Below are 15,335 nucleotides of genomic sequence, written 5' to 3' on the forward strand. Positions count from 1 at the left end.
CCAGGCAGCGGGAGCAGGGAGCAGAACCGAGCGGAGACGCGGTAGCGCCTTCTCCCCGGCAATGCGCATGATTCTGCGGCTCTGGGCTGGCCACACGTCAACGCACCTTGAATGGGCTCTCCCCCCTCGCCGCGACGGGCAGACGTCGCAGCCAATCGGGCCCCGGGATCGCGAGCCGCGCCCAATGGGCGGACGGCGGGGGCGGGCCTGGGGCGGTGCCGCCGGGCTTCTCCTCGGCGCTGGCTGCGCTCCGCTTGGGTTCTAGTGCAGGTGCCGCTGCGCCGGGCGGGAGGCTACGCGCCGAGCCGAGCGGAGCCGTGGAGGGATGGGGAGCGGGCCGCCCGGGCTGCAAGAGCCGCAGGAGCCGCGGGAGCACCGGCACGGGGCGTAGGCGGCGCGGGGCACTTTGCGATAGGATGAGGCTCCTGGCTGGCGCGCGGTAGTACTATGATTTGGTATGTGGCCACTTTGATAGCAAGTGTGATCAGCGCCCGAGGTCTTGCGGCTCAAGGTGAGTTGAAGTGCAGCGTCCCTCCCCTGCGCCTCCCGGCGCTCTCGGCCCCGTCCTCCCGCCGAGCCCGCGCCCTCCCGGCGGGCGCGCTCCGAGCACCGCGGGGAGGGCGGGGGCCGAGGCCGCGGCCGGCGTGAAGGGCCTGAGCCCGGGCTGCCGGCGCTCGGGAGAGGACGCCTCGGGCTTGGGTCCACTTCGCCACCCTTGGCCCCAGGGCTTCACAGCGGGTGCCGCGCCCGGTGCCCTTCGCGGGCGCAGCCGCCGCCGCGAGCGCTGGGGAGGCGGCGGCTTTCTGAACTCTGCCGCCGGGGAGTTTGCGGGTCTTCGGGCGGCTGCGGCACGCTGGACCCCGCGCAGCGCCACCGCTCCGTAGGAGAGCCGCTGTGGGGCTTGGCTCCGGCTCGCGTCTCTCCGGACCACACGTCTTGGCAGCTGGAGGTCGGGTCCCCTGGCAGGGCGGGGCGCACGGAGCCCCGCGAGAGGAGAAGAGCTGGTTCCGCGCGGGGTCCCTCGCCGGCTGCGAGGAGCGGCCGCCTTCGGCTGGCCCTGCCCGCGCCCCGTTCCGCCGCACCTGAGACCGGCCGGGCAAAAGTTCCCCGGGAGCGCGCCGCAGCCGGGCACAGCTGGCCGGGGGCGAGGGCGGCGGAAGGGGGTCCCCACTGCCGCGTCTCCGGGCGGAGGGAGGTTTTCCTCTTTCCGTTTTTCCGGTCTGAGCTGGGAAGAGGCCAGAGGGAAGCCCGCGCGTTGGGTGATGCGCGCGTGAGCGCGCGGGCTTGTGCTCTGGAGACGGCAGAGCCACCTGCCCGCCTCGGTGTGACACCCCGGCTCTCGGCCCTTGTATGGAAGTAGGAGCGGAGCCTGGAGGTGCCGGGAGCTCACGGTGCTCAGCGCGCAGACACGACCCGGCTGCGGACAGGTTCGTAGGGCCGGGAGGGATGGCTTCCGGGGAGAACCGCCGGGGGTGGGCGGCAGCAGGAGGACCCGCAGCGGGATACCCCGCGTCCGGCCGCGCTCGAGCAGGAGGGTCCTCTCCTCGCCGTGTCTGGGGCTGTGTAGGGGGAGGGGAAGTGATTTGGGAAAGTTTCTGGAATGGAATAGGTCTCCGTGCTGTTTGGGGGGGTGTGAATACAAACAGAGGAGGGCCAAAGGAAGGGTGATTTTGTTAAATGGTGTGTGACCTGGATGGTTTTAAAACTCTCCCTTTGTCAGGTGGGGAAACTGAGGCCAGAGTGACCGCAGAAGCTCGTGGAGTGGGGTGTGAGGTGGTTCGAGCTGCGCTTGAGAACCTGTCTCTAGCCTCAGGCCCCCCTCCCCCCATTCCCTTGTAGTCTTCCGATGCCCGCAGCTTCCTCCCCTCCAGTTTTTGGTATGTTCCTGCTATGGGACTGTGGCTGAAAGCACAAAAGGATGTGCTGGGATCTTTGAATAAAAAAGAGACTCCGAAGGGAGGCTCTGAAATAGCCTCCAAGCCTGAGACTTCAGGGGAGGCGGATGGACTTTTTGCAAGTTTAAGCACAGAATAAAGGAAAATGGGCTTTATTACAGCAACACACAAAGCGGCTAGACAGAAGGAAGGACTTCCCAGCATTGAAGGCTGTTGGTTATGAAGCTTTTGCCTTCTTCTGTCTGGGGTGGCTGGACATGAACCCCTGCCCGCCACCCCTGTGGGTCTTGGGGGTCTTTTTAGCCAAAGGGGCTCTGCGTGTGGTGGTGAAGGACCTAGGTCTAGTCACAGGACCTGGACTCAAGTCCGGCTTGGCTACTTGCTGGCCTGTGACCTTGGACACGTTGCTTCGCTTCTCTGATTGTCACTTGCCTCATAGGGGGTTAGCCTGAGCTTGTAGGGTTTTTGTGAACATTAGCGTTCTGTAGCAAGTAAGTAAATGATGATGACGATGGTTTCAGTGTCTGGGGCTTCCAGGCCCCCCTCTCAGCGTCTCTCCCTTGAGCCATTCAGGGCATTGGGAGCTGGGAATGCCTTGGGGTAAAGTTCAGATGCTGCCTCTGTCGGGAACCAAGTTTGGTTTCCCAGGCAGACCTTGTTCCGGGAGACGTGGAGGGCTGCTCGGAAATCCTTCGAAAGGTCTGTAAACCTGGAGTTTTGTCAGTGGCCAGAGCCTTGTGGGAAGGATGCGGCGAGCCCAGGAGGCAGGCAGCTCATCACGCACAGCCTCCGGGGGCAGGAGACGGGCCTGTGAGGCTGCCGCCCGCACACTGCCAGCATTCACATGCTGCTGTGTGAGCTCAGCTGTTCTCCGACTGGCAGAGGCGACTTCCGGGAGATTCCTGAGAGGAGGGACTTTGCGGTGCCAGTCTTAGGGTTTGGCTGAGCAGGGGCTGCTCCAGCAGAGGGGCAAGAGGGTTGGGACTGAGGGAGGGATGGGCTTGAGTCACGTGCGTCCGGGGGGCAGTGGAGAGGTTGGGGAGGGCGTGCAGAAGAGCCTGGAAGACGGCTATGGAGTCTGCATCCCAGACGTTTGCTGAACAAGCCTGGGGGGAGGACCCGGGCCTTTACCGCCAAGGCTGCCTCCTCCTGTTGACTACAAATCCTGCATGACTAGTGTCCCCAGATAAAGTGGGTTCTGACTCAGATCCTGCTGGTAGCTGGACCAGTGCCCTGTGCTCTTGGCCTGGCCCTGACCCTCCTCCCTCCCTTTGGCAGCGAAGGTGGGAGGGAGGAGGTCTAGGCCTGGAGGCTGCTTGCGAGACCCACGGGCAGCCTCTCAGCTGAGCAGGACGTGGCCAAGTGGCATGTGTGCGTCCCCAGCACACACGCTAGAGGCAGGGGTGTGTCTGGCAGGCCGCGCTCAGGAGAAGCTGAGCAGGGGGTGTGTGGGAAGAATCAGCTTTCAGCTGCTGGCCCCAAGATCGGCGTGTGCTGGACCTGGAGCTGCCGGGTCCCAGGGCCGGTGGTTTCAGGTTTGAGGCTCTGAGACAGAAAGCTGGGATCTGGTTACCCAAGGAGCAGATGCTGCCTGGCCGGGAGATGCTGAACTCCAGCCTTGCTCTGGCTGCCCTCTGTCCTGGCTGCTGGCCCTGTGCTCTCCTCCCTCAGATCTCCCTTCCTCGGGCCTGGCTGCCACAGCCTTGCTGCGCTGAGGGAGTGAGGGCGGACCTGGGCGCGAGGGGGTGAGGCCCGAGAGGGACGAGCTCTCTTCTCTCTGAAAGGCTCCCTGTCCCCCGGCACGTCCCATGCCTCCTCAGGCTGGGCCCGGGTCTCGGGTCTCGGGGAGCAGCTCTTTCCTGTCTGAGCCCGAGGATGGGTAAAGCAGCTTGTGTGAGAGTGGATCTGAATTGTGGAAAGAGCTGTCACTGGTGGAAGCTGCTGGAGGTGACTGCACACGCGCGTGTGTGCACGCTGTGTGTGCAGCTGTGTGTTTGCATGTGCACGTGAATGCAGCAGACAGGCGACCCAGAGTCTCTAGGAACGAGGTGGGCATCACTCCCGTCTGAGTGCTGATGGCCGTGGGCGGCAGTAAGGCTAGACTTGGAGCAGACGCCTGGCTTCCCTGCCCCCTGCTCCACACCTGAGTCTGGGCAGCCCAGAAGCTCAGCTCAGGGGCTGGTTGAAGGATGCCTGAACTCCCCGAGAGAAAGCCTCAGTGGGGACACACACGGGCAGAGCCCCGGGGACGCAGAAGACGGGTCTGTCTTGTAAGGTGGGCTCTGGCCTCGGCTGCCCAGTAGCCCAGACTCCTGAGTGGAGAAGGGGCTGGGTCCCTGGGGAGCCGGGCACAGAGGCAGCTTGTAGCCTGGCCCTGCCCACGGGGGTGAGCCCAGCCTGCCCGAGGCAGCTGACCTATTTTTCTTAGGAATCTTCCTGCTTTTCTGTCCTCTCTTGCGTGAATCAGCAGGAGACTGGTGAGCAGAGTCGGGGCCTCTACGAAGGTTTTGGAGAGCAGTTCCTCGTGGGCCAGACTGTGAGCAAGGTCTCAGCCAGCCTGCCTGTCCTCCTGGAAGCGGGGGAGTGGGTGCTGCTCTCAGCCCGTCCCTCCACCCCGCCCCGCCCCGAGCTCCCTCCTGGTCCAGGCCCCGGCCACAGGCTGTGGCAGGTAACTTGCACACACTGTACGAGGGGAGCCGCTGTCCTGGTTTCTGGCTTCTGAGTAGGGAGCGCTGCTGACGCTTCACTACGAGCAGACACGGGCTTCGATCCCCCCCCTTACTCGTGTCCACCTGGCGCCTTACCCGAGGGCTCTCCCGGCTCGCGGGCACTTGGACCAGGCCTGCGCCCGTCCGGCAGGCGGGCAGGGTGGGTGTCGCTGGGTCTGTCCCTGGAGGAGCCACTGCAGGCGGATTGCTGACTGCTTCCTGCCAGTGGCTCCTGGGGAAAGGCTCTTGGAAATACAATCTAGCCCAGAGCAAATTAAGGCTGCTAATAGCCTCGTTGCTGCCTCTCGGGCTGCCTGGGCCAGGAGGGTTAGGGTGGAGAGGCGCCCACGGAGGAGGGGGCCTGCAGATCCTGCCCCTCCCCCAGGGCCTCGAGAGAAGATGGGAAGGTTCCCAGCCAGGGCCAGGCTGGGCTCAACTGACCCTTGACTTGGGCCCTGAGAGTTTGATGGGGCGTGGGGGCCGAAGGGCCGTGAGGACAGCACTGGGGAGACTGCAGAGGGTGGGGACCTCTCCTTGGATCTGCCGGGGGGTGGGGTGGAGGTCCTGGCCGGAGGCAGGCTGTCCCGGTGCCCTCTGGCCCACCTGCCTTCTGGAAGGGACAGCCAGGGCGCGGCCTGACGTGGACACAGCCGTTCCTCCATCTCACACTTGGCTTTGGGTGGTATGTCTGTCCTCCGCTTTCCTCGTGCAAGCCTCTGGCTCTCCACCCCCCGGGTAGGGGGTGGGTGCTGTTCCGGGGGAGCCCAATCACAAGCTCCCTGGAATCTCCTGGAACCCCCTGGCGTGTCAGGGAGGAGGGACTGGGGGACTGTTGGGGGCTGTGCCTTTTTTGGACTCAGCAGGGATTATTTTTAGGCTGGCAGATGGAGGTGGTGGCTGGCGCTGGTATTATTAGACAACAGGCCTGTGGTTTGGGAGCCCGGTGCCCGAGGGGGAGGGGGAGGGGAGGGGAGGCTCCCGGAGGACTTGTACTCACAGAGGAGGAGGCTGGCGCCGCCGCCACACCCAGCCCGAGCTCCCGGGTCCCAGGTGGAGGGGGCTCAGCCCAGCGCCGGCAGCTGCCTTCTGACCCAGGCGCACCCCACCGTCATCCTTCTTGGGTCCGGGGCTGCAGAGCTCTGGCTGTGAGAACCTGTCCAGAGTGTGCGGTGTGGAGGGGCTGGCCTGACTCAGCGGAGGGGAGGGGACTGCTTCTTGGGTCGGCGCGGGAGGGGCCTTCGTCCTGGGTCCCTGGGCCTGTGGTCGGGTGAGCGGGGGCCAAGGGGAGACACAGCAGCTGGAACCTGCCTCGACCCGCTGCCCGGCGGGCGGCTGAGCCAGCCAGGGGGCCCCCAGCCTGCTCACCTGTGAAATGGAGATGGTAGTACGCCTGTCAGCGAGTGCTGCGACCGAGCACGGGCCGGGTATGTAGGAGCGGCCTAGAGGAAGCCGAGTTTGCCTGGTGGCCGGCTCTCCCCGCCGTCAGACCTTCCCGTCCTGGCACCTCTCCTCCCCCAGCCCCGCCTGTGGAAGAGCCCCAGCTTGGGGGAGGGGGCGTGCCAGGCCCTGGATGCCCCTTGGTCCTGTGCTCACCGGGGATCCAGTGGCAGCCCTGGACCCGGCTACCCGCCGGGCACCACCTGGCCCAGAGAGCAGGAGATTTGTCCCCTGTGGGCTTTCGGAAAGGTCAGCCAGACCGCAGGGGCACCGCGTCTTCCTTTGCCCTCTCTGCCCACCAGCGTGCGTCCCCAAGATGCAAATTTGCTCTGCTCCTCCGGGTGCAGCTGTGTCCTGCCTTCTCCGAAAGGGGTGTGTGGCAGCCAGAACACCTCCCACCCCAGCGGTGCTCACCCTGCGGACGCCAGCGTCCCTTTGAGGCTCGCGGCCTTGTCCCTGGCTGCTGCAGCCTTCTGTGGTGGGGAGGGGTCTGGGGCCTCCCCCTCCTGCAGCCCTCCCCCTCGGGTCACCACCCATCCCTGTCTTCCCCTCCCCCCCCTTCCTGCTCCCTTCTGTCCCCTCCTGGCTCTGGGCCCTCTGAAGGCCTGTGTCTCTGTGTCCCAGGCTGAGTCCTGTGTGCCTCTGAGCTCTGCCTGTCTGTTTGTCTCTCTCTGTCTCTGTCTGTTCGCACCCTGACCATCTGTCTCCATTCTTGCCCCTGGACTCTCTTTCACTCTTCGACTTCGGTCGTGTCCTCCTAGGGTTGAGGTCATCTCTCTCCTCCATCAAGCCCCTCTTCCGTCTCTGCTGCCAGCAATGTTTACTTTTTTTTTGCAGTGAGCTTTTCTGGAGAAAGTGTTTTATTAGACATGCTTGGCTCAGAAAGGCTCAGGCTGAGGGGGAAGTGCTCGTGGGTGATGGAGTGAGAGCACACGCTGTGTGTGTGTGTGGGTGTGTGTGGGTGTGTGTTGAGGAGATGAGGGAAACTGATAAATATTTTAGGACTCAGAAAGCCAGGAGGGCTGGTCTGAGCGTGGAAGCTGGGGCAGGGCCTGCCCCCGCCCCGGCCTTCTTCCTGGGAAACGGGTCTCTTTTGGCTTTGCTCCCTGTCTCTGCACTGCTGGCCTCACCGTGTCCTCTCCCAGCTGCCGGCCGCTGGTGGAAGGGTCCTCGGGAAGAATCGTGGAGGCGGGGCTGAGGCCCGGGTGGGCCTTGGGGGGGTGGGTGCGTAGCCCTGAGTCCAGGCTGGCGGGGGCCGGTGTGGAAGAGGCTGCCTCGCTGCTGTGCGGTGAGAATGAGGCAGCCCAGGTGCAGACCCTCACCCCGCCAGAGCCTCCAGAGCCTTCGCTGTGAGAGGGGGGCAAGCGACCCTGCCCCCTGCCCCAGGCGCTGGGCCCGGAGCCTGGGAAGGAGCCCCTTCTGTGGAGACCTCTGCCCCCCAGGTGATGGCCCCCGGGAGGAGCCCCCTCCTCTTACCCTGCCTCCTGTATTTCCTCTCTTCTTCTCCTCCAAAGTCTACACACTCACACGTGCATGCACACACGTACACACACGCACACACGCGTGCACACACGCTGCTTTCCCTGCTCGCTCAGGCGGCCTGCTCCTTGCCCATCCCTGCAGGGTCCAGGATCAGCCTTTGTGCGCGGGTGCTGCGAGGCGGGCTCTGTCCCCACCTGGTGCCCCTGGGGTAGCGGGGGTGCCTGCTGCGCTTTCCCTGAGGGGCTGGGATTCAGACTTAGCCTAAAGCAGAGCTGGGAGGGTTGGGAAACCGGCTGGGGCCTCAGGCAGGTGAGGGCAACACTCTGCTCTGCTCCAAAAATACTCTGTGATCTTAGCTCTTTCTCTAGAAAACAGTGATGTCACCGGTAGCCAATCAGCTTCTGGAAGGGTTGCCTCCTCCTTCTTCCGCAATTTGCAGGAGGAGAGGGAGCTGGAGCGGGAGGGAGAAAAGGAGAGACAGACAGAGACACAGACCCAGAGAGATGGAGGCAGAGCGCACCACGGAGACCGGGCAGTGGAAAAGCAAAACCCCTTCCCCGGCACAGGCGAACGGAACCCCACACGTTCCCCCAACACACACACGCGCTGATAGAGACATGCAAACGAGGAGGTGGGGAGAGACTGGCAGGTAGACAGAATCACCCATGTAGCGGGGAGCTAGAGAGAGAGTGACAGGGACACAGCGAGACGGCCGTTGGAGGAGGAGCCAAAGCCAGAGGGTCAGAAAGACACGAAGGATAGACGGACGAGAGGAGCGGGGCAGGAGCCCGCAGGGGAGGGAGGCGTGGTCAGAATCAGGCCCAGAGGCACGCGGAGGACAGGCGCGCCTCTCCTGGGCGTCCCCGGCTGGAAGCCTCCGCGGAGGCTGCTGTCCCTGGTGCTGCCTGGAGGGGCCCAGCCGGGACTGCGGGGAGGGGCGGGGTGGGAGGGTAGTGTGGGAACTGGAGGGAAGGCAGGGGGAGGGGCCTCTTTCACTGGGAAGGGAGCTGGACAAGGTGCCTTTGGGCTGGAGGTGGGGGGTGCAGGCCTCGGGGCGGAGCCTGGGTTAACCGCTTCTCTCTGCGGCTGGGGGTGGGGCTGGCCTCATCGCCCGTCCCTTCCAGGCCCTTTCGGGAGGGTGGCCGAGCCCTATCCAGCCGTGCGCCTCGTCCTCTGCCGGAGGTGGGGATGTTCCCCTTAGCTGGCTGAGGTTAGCGGCCCCAGGGTCCCCCTCCTGCGCCCCTAGCCTCCTGCGGCCTTAATGGTGATGTCTGGGGCTTCGCAGCCTGATAGGCTTGGGGCGTGGAAACTGGCGGGCTGGAGGCCCCTCCCGCTCCCCCCTCGGCGGCAGGCGCAGCGGACAGAGGGAGGAGGGGCAGAAAGGCCAGCTCCGGCCCCCAGGGTTTTCCCTCTGGTGATGCCACGAGCAGCCTCTGCTCAGCCTGTTAGGGCTCCCCGCTCCTGCGTGGAGCACTCTCGCTTTGTGCCCTGAACATCAGGCTGAGCTGGGGGCGGGGCGTGGGAGGACGGCTGGCTCTGCAGCTCCTGCCGGGCTCCGGTGGGAAGCATCCTGGTGCAGGAAGACGGCCCTTCTTCACCCGCTGCAGCGCCCGGGCCACGGTGTCCGCAGAGGGGCCGAGGCCCCTCCACCTTCTCAGTGGCCACGCTCCTCAGAGCTGGCGGGGGTGTCATGGGGGAGGGCGCGGTCGGGCTCCGCTCTGTGGGGTTGGCAGGGCAGGGGTGGCCTCTGTGGGGGCCGGGCAGGATCTCCTTTCACCTCCTTTCCTGTGTCCCTGTGTGGCTGTCCCGATAGGTGCCCACGGCCTGCGAGAGGAGCCCGAGTTCGTGACCGCGAGGGCCGGCGAGAGCGTGGTCCTGCGATGCGACGTGGTCCACCCGGTGACGGGGCAGCCCCCGCCCTATGTCGTCGAGTGGTTCAAGTTCGGGGTGCCCATCCCCATCTTCATCAAGTTTGGCTACTACCCGCCCCATGTGGACCCTGAGTATGCAGGTAAGGCCTTCCCGCCTGGCTCCGGGGCCCCCGCACCGTCCCTCCTGCCTGTGTCTCGTGGCCTCTTGTCTTTTCCGACGGGCCTCGTATCTCTGTTTTCCCGTCGCTGTCTCTGTCCTCCCGTCATCCTTTGCACTCTGGGAGGCTTTAGTTAAGTGGCATGAGGAGAGGGACGCGGAGGTGGGGCAGACACAGAGCCTCCTCACAGCCCCACTGGGCCGCAGGGGCCGAGGCCGGAGGAGGAGAAGGGAGGCCAGGGGCCGATGGGTGGGAGAGGAGGCCGGCGGGAGGGCGGCTCGGCGGGAGCAGCTGCGTCAGAGCCATGGCGGCCGCGGGGTTTGCTCTGTCTGGCTTTGCCCACTCCCTCCCTCTGGCTTTGAAGTTGGGGCCTCATCCCGTCCTGAGTCCTGAGTGCGAGGAAGTGTCGGGGCGCCTGCTCCACTCGCTGCCTCGTCCTCCGGCCGCCCTCCTCCCTCCTCCTGTGGCCCCAGTGCTGTCTTGCTCTGCAATTACTCCTGCCAGCGGTGGCCTCACTGAGTCACTGTCAGGGCCTGCCCGCCAAGGAGGAGGGCGTGTGCCTGTGCAAGGGTTGCACGTGGGCTTGTGTGTGTGTGTGCATGCATCTCTGAGTGTGTGTATGCATGCGCGTGTGTTGGGGTTTAAAGGAAGAGAGGAAACTGGTGGGACACAGCTTTTATCTTTACCTCTGATTTCTGAGGTCTGCATTGCATTTTTCTCAGCTTCTAGTTTTCTCTCTGTCCCTCTCTCTCCTCCTGTGTCTATGTCTCTCCAGCCCTGGTTGGTTTTGACTGTCTGGTTTGTAGGCAGATTGCCATTGCTGAGGAGACAAGGAGGAAAGCACAGGAGGTCGTGACACTGGGGCGAGGGGTGGGCCCGAGTGGAGAGTGAGCGGAGGGGGGACCCCGAGGGCTGCTCTGGGGAAGGGGACGGAGTTAGGGAGGGTGGCTCGGGGCGTTGCTCGCCTGCCAGCCGCTCCTCATTCTCGGGCTACAGGCCCTGCGGCCGAGCTCGGAACCTGGGCTCTGGCTGGATGAGCGCTCTGCTCTCTGGCCTCCGCGACAGGACTAGGAGGGGACGCCGGCACCTTGTCCCCAGCGGCCTCTTCTCCGCCCCCCGTAGGGGTGCTGGGCAGACAGGGTGCTGGGTGTGGCAGCCACGGGGACCTGCTGGGGCGGGGTCCCGCTCCTCTTCTTCTGGGCTCTCTGGCCCCCTTCCCGCCAGCTCCATATGCCTCCTGCCTTTCCTTGGCCCCAAGAGAACGGGAAGTTGCAGGGAACTGAGGCTTCCTCGGTGCAGCTGGCGGGCAGCGAGGCTGGGGCTCTCGGGGCCGCCCTGCTCTGGGCCTGCCCGGCGGGCGGCGGACTGGGGTCGCAAGGGTGCTCTGCGCGGCCCTGACCCGCTCTGTCCCCTCTCCACAGGCCGCGCGAGCCTCCACGACAAGGCGTCCCTGCGGCTGGAGCAGCTGCGCGCCGAGGACCAGGGCTGGTACGAGTGCAAGGTGCTCCTGCTGGACCAGCAATACGACACCTTCCACAACGGCAGCTGGGTGCACCTCACCATCCACGGTGCGTGCGTGCGCGCGCGCGGGCTTGTGCGTGGTGCGTGCGTGCGTGCGAGTGAGCGGGCAGACGTGCGTGGTGCGTGCTTGCGTGAGTGTGCGCGCAGGCGTGTGAGCGTGCATGCGTGCCTGCGTGAGAGCTTGCATATGTGGTGCGTGCGTGTGCGCCTCCGGGCTGGGGGCCCCAGGCCCCTGGCTCGTCCTGGAGCCCCCGGGGGCCGTGGGCGCAGAGGCCTGGCAGCTCCCGGCACCAGGGCGTTTGCCGCGGGCAGGGTCATCAGAGCCCAGCGCAGGGAGGTGGAAACCGGCATCTGAAACCGGTAGGGTTGAGGATCTGCGGGGCGGACTCGGGCGCAGCCGCAGGAAGACCCTCTCCGGGCATCTCCCCGTTACAGCCTTCTTTTAGTCCATTCGCCTCGGTAACCGTTGGGCGCCAGTCTCTACGCTGGATGATTGGCAGCAGCAGAGCAAACCCAGGGCCGGGCAGGGATCCTGCTGGTCCCCATCCAGAGGGTAACCTTCTGATGCCCGCGGGTACTTACCGCCCAGGTGAAGGGTGACGGGCCTCGTGCTGTGCCGTGCTTCCCAGGGGGCCGGGGTTTCCCTGGACCGAGGGTCCCCTGTGCCCTTGGGAGCCCTCCCTTGGGAGGGGACATTCCTGAGGAGCCAGGGAGCGCCGGAACCGGGAGAAAGTGGAAGGAGAAGTGGCCCCCACGGTGGAGGGGAGCAGGGTTTTTGCTTTGATTTGTTTTTCTGACCGTACAGTTACTCTTGATTCAGTTTATGAGCCGACGTGTTCAGCCGCTGCGTGTTGCAGACGCTGAGCTGGTAATTGAGGTGTCAACAGTGCATGTGCTTTGGACGCGCCCCCCACTGCTTGGGTCTTTCTGGGTGTGATGTCTGTGACCCTGGGTGCCGCGGTCGGGAGAGAGGAATGGGCGGTTGCCTGGGTTGCAAGTCTCTCTGAGCCTCGACGGTCCCTGCCTTGTGGGGTCGGGTCAGGCCATGCTCCTTCCGCCTTGAAAACCCATCCAGGGCCCTGGAAGAACAGATTATTTTAGCCGGAGCATTGGTCTCTGGAAAGCAAACTTAGGGACGGTGGCCCTGGATCAGCGGTCCAGGCTGCCTGAGCCTCTGGGTGCAGGCGGCTCCTGCTGGGCAGTCCCCAGAGACCGATTGGAGGCTTATTATAAATCTTGGTTGGGCTGTCCCCACCACCCGCGAGTTTTTGAGTCATCCCTTTTCGATGCCAGCTGTTGTGTGTGCCCAGAGTGAAAACTCGGCTTAATATTAGCCCAAGCAAAACGTAATTAGGAAGGTAAACCTGCTGCTGACAGCGTCACTGACGAGCACCGAGCCGAGAGCCCCACGCTACTTGCTTTCTTGTGCCCTTTCCCGAGGCGGGCCGACGCCTCCTGCAGCCCCACCTCCTCCCCTCACATCACTAATGGGTCCGGTCCAGCGAGCGGAGAAGCAGGCATGCGCAGACGCTCCGAGCCGGGACGCAGAGCTTCGTCCGGAGTCGTGTGTCCTGTTAGAGCTCGGGCTCCGTCTGCCCCGGGGGGAGTTCATGGCTGGGAATTCCTCGTTGCTCGGAGGGACCGGCACGGAACGCGACCCGATGAGACTCGGCTTATTTCACGAATCCACCGCATTAGCTGTCTGATCCGTGGCACCCATATCACCTCTCTGAGCTTCCCTTTTGTGTTTCCAAGAACAGAGCCTGTTTGTAGGGCCGTTGTGAAGATGAAGGGAAACGCTGTGGATGAAGATGTCTGGCACGGCGCCTGGAAGGTTGGCTGCGCGGGGTCATTGTGTGCAGGATGCTGGTTATCTTCTTCCTTAAGGGAGAGAAAGATGAAGTCGGGTCGCACAGGAGGCGCCTCAGGCTGGGAGAGGTGGCCTGTGTGTGGTGGTCGGAGAGCCCTTGGGAATACACCCACGACCACCCATTCAACACACACTTCTGAACATCCACTTGGCAGGCTATGGGGAAACGCAGTGGGTGTGACCCAGACCCAGCTCTGAAGGACACGTCAAGAGGCAGTCAGGTCCAGGGAGAATTGCAGTATGGGCTTTGGGAGCGTGAGGGATGGAGGGCTCCCCTGGGCAGAGACCCTTCGGGGAGGAGGAGTCTGCCAGGTGCGGGGGCAGGAGGCGGGAAGGGTGTTCCAGGGCAGAGGGAACAGTATGCCTGGAGGCCCAGAGGAAGGAGAGCCGGCGCATTTAGGCAACCTGGCAGGTTGTTCTTCCGGAAGGGTCAGGCTTTAGCACTGGGGCTCATCATCGGATGCTTTCCCTCACCAGGGGCCTCCCTCTCAAAGTGTGGACACCACAGGCACCTCCCAAGGTGAGCGATCTCACCCTTTCTTCCTCCTGCATTCTGAGGTTCCTTCCCGCGTAAATACTTCCGTTATCGAAGGAAAGAGTTTGGAGCACCAACATTCCGTTGCTTCCAAACTAGAATATTTAATGTCAGGCATTTCTGACTGGGATCACCTTTGGAAAATGAAAAATTAGAATCACAGATTGTCTTATTCTCCTTCTGTGTTTTCTTGAAGACCAGTTGGGAGGAAACAAACCCAATTATTTCTTTATTGCATATAAAATACCTGGAAAGCCAGAGTCAAACCTTGCTTTAGGTCGATGAATTGCTTGGAGGAGAGACCAGCCTATTTCTAACGTGCACGATTAATTATAGGGCATTTGTAAAAAAGAATTAAGCCTAGAAATGCAGCTGGTAAGCTCACACCTAATCCAGTAAATAATCGGGAGTCAAACCATTATTTTCCGGAAAACTCGAAATTGTTCAAAGTGCTTTCCTGATTAGCACCTAAATAGTAAAGTAATTATGTAATTAGTAATTAATTTGTCACTTCAGGATGTAATTTACCATATTATCTTTTCTTTAAGCGTGACACAGAGGTAACAGAGGCCACGGCTGTGTGAGCTGGAGTTCAAGGGCAGGCGTGGCGGGAGGGCTCTGCTGGGGTGAGCGCACGGCCAGGCCAGGAGGGGCCTGGGGTTCGGATGCCAGGTTCCCTCTGCAAGGACTTGGAATGAGTTTTACCGTCACTTTTGGTGTGTTAGACGTTGGGTGAGGATGGACTTTCTCAAGGATGTGTCGTGCGTGAGGAAGCCTGCTTCCTGGTTGCCCAGCCCTCACTCCTGTGCCCCCTTTGGGGCCACGCTCAGCGGAGGGGTGGGGAGATGTTGAAGAAAGCCGTCTCGCCGTGGTCTTGTCTTCGGTTTTATGTTTGCGTTTGTGTTGCCCTGTTGTGTGTGTGTGTGTGTGTGCGTGCATGCGTGCATGTGTGCGGATCTTTCATTGCATTCATCTGTCCGTTCAACCAATGTTTGATGAGACTCTCCTACATGCCAGGAACTGCGCTAAAAGCTGGGCACATAGTGGGATTCTTGGAAATCTCTGCTCTCAGGAGACTTGGTCGTAAGTGCTTTAAACAGTCTGAGGAGACAGGAATGCAGCAGGTGCCTTCCTAGACCGGCTGACCAGGTGAGGCAGGGGTGGCATTTTAGCAAAGGCGAGCAGGCACCGAAAGGGTGAGATGTGGGTACAGCCCAGGAGCGGGGATGGCTGACGCAGAGCCCCCAGGAATGGAAGTCCTTGGCATGTGTAGGAAGGCGGGAAGGCTGTTGTGTCGGAGCAGAGTTGAGGAGTGTGCGACGGGAGGTGAGGCTGGTGGCAGGTGGTGGGTGGCCGCGACCCCCAGCGTGTGCTGGGCCTGGGGCAGGGCAGCCTCCGAGGAGACCCCTCTCACAGCTTCTCGTCGGGGCCTCAGGAGCCCTGGGCGGCCGAGAGCAATGACAGCGATGACAGAATGGCCACCGTTTCACATGTTTACGTTTTACCAGCTCCTTTCACGGACTTCACCTCGCTAATCCCTGCCACTGGTCTGGAGGGTGGGGTTTAGGTAGAGCCCAGAGCGGCTGAGCCCAGGGTTACAGAGCGAGTGGCAGCTGGACTTGAACTTGGAGCCTTGAGCCCGGTGCTGTGGACCCTAGGCTAGTGTCAGCAGTTGCCCCCCACTCCAGAAGACCCCGAATGATCGTCCAGGGAGTTGGGGTTGATCAGGTGGCTTCTATAGGCAGCTCAGACAGGTGAGACAGAGTGTGTTATTCATGCTGGATGGGATTTTAGTCAGAACTCCGAGGCAGGTGCTGGGGGACAGCCTGGCACGGTCATCGAGAATTCGGAAGGGGGT

At 63.0% G+C, this 15,335-nt stretch overlaps 1 protein-coding gene across 1 annotated transcript in view; it reads left to right on the forward strand.

Annotated features, from left to right (window-relative positions):
* Positions 1-447: 447 nt before the first annotated feature.
* IGSF9B (immunoglobulin superfamily member 9B) overlaps positions 448-15,335 on the forward strand; it is a 41,585-nt gene continuing 26,697 nt past the window's right edge. Inside the window, exons 1-3 of the mRNA XM_059929216.1 lie at positions 448-511; positions 9,336-9,533; positions 10,973-11,119. Coding sequence (XP_059785199.1) covers positions 448-511; positions 9,336-9,533; positions 10,973-11,119 — 409 coding nt within the window. The remainder of the gene's footprint in view (positions 512-9,335; positions 9,534-10,972; positions 11,120-15,335) is intronic.

The sequence above is a fragment of the Balaenoptera ricei genome, chromosome 8 (assembly GCF_028023285.1).
Source record: "Balaenoptera ricei isolate mBalRic1 chromosome 8, mBalRic1.hap2, whole genome shotgun sequence".
Lineage (NCBI taxonomy): Eukaryota > Metazoa > Chordata > Mammalia > Artiodactyla > Balaenopteridae > Balaenoptera > Balaenoptera ricei.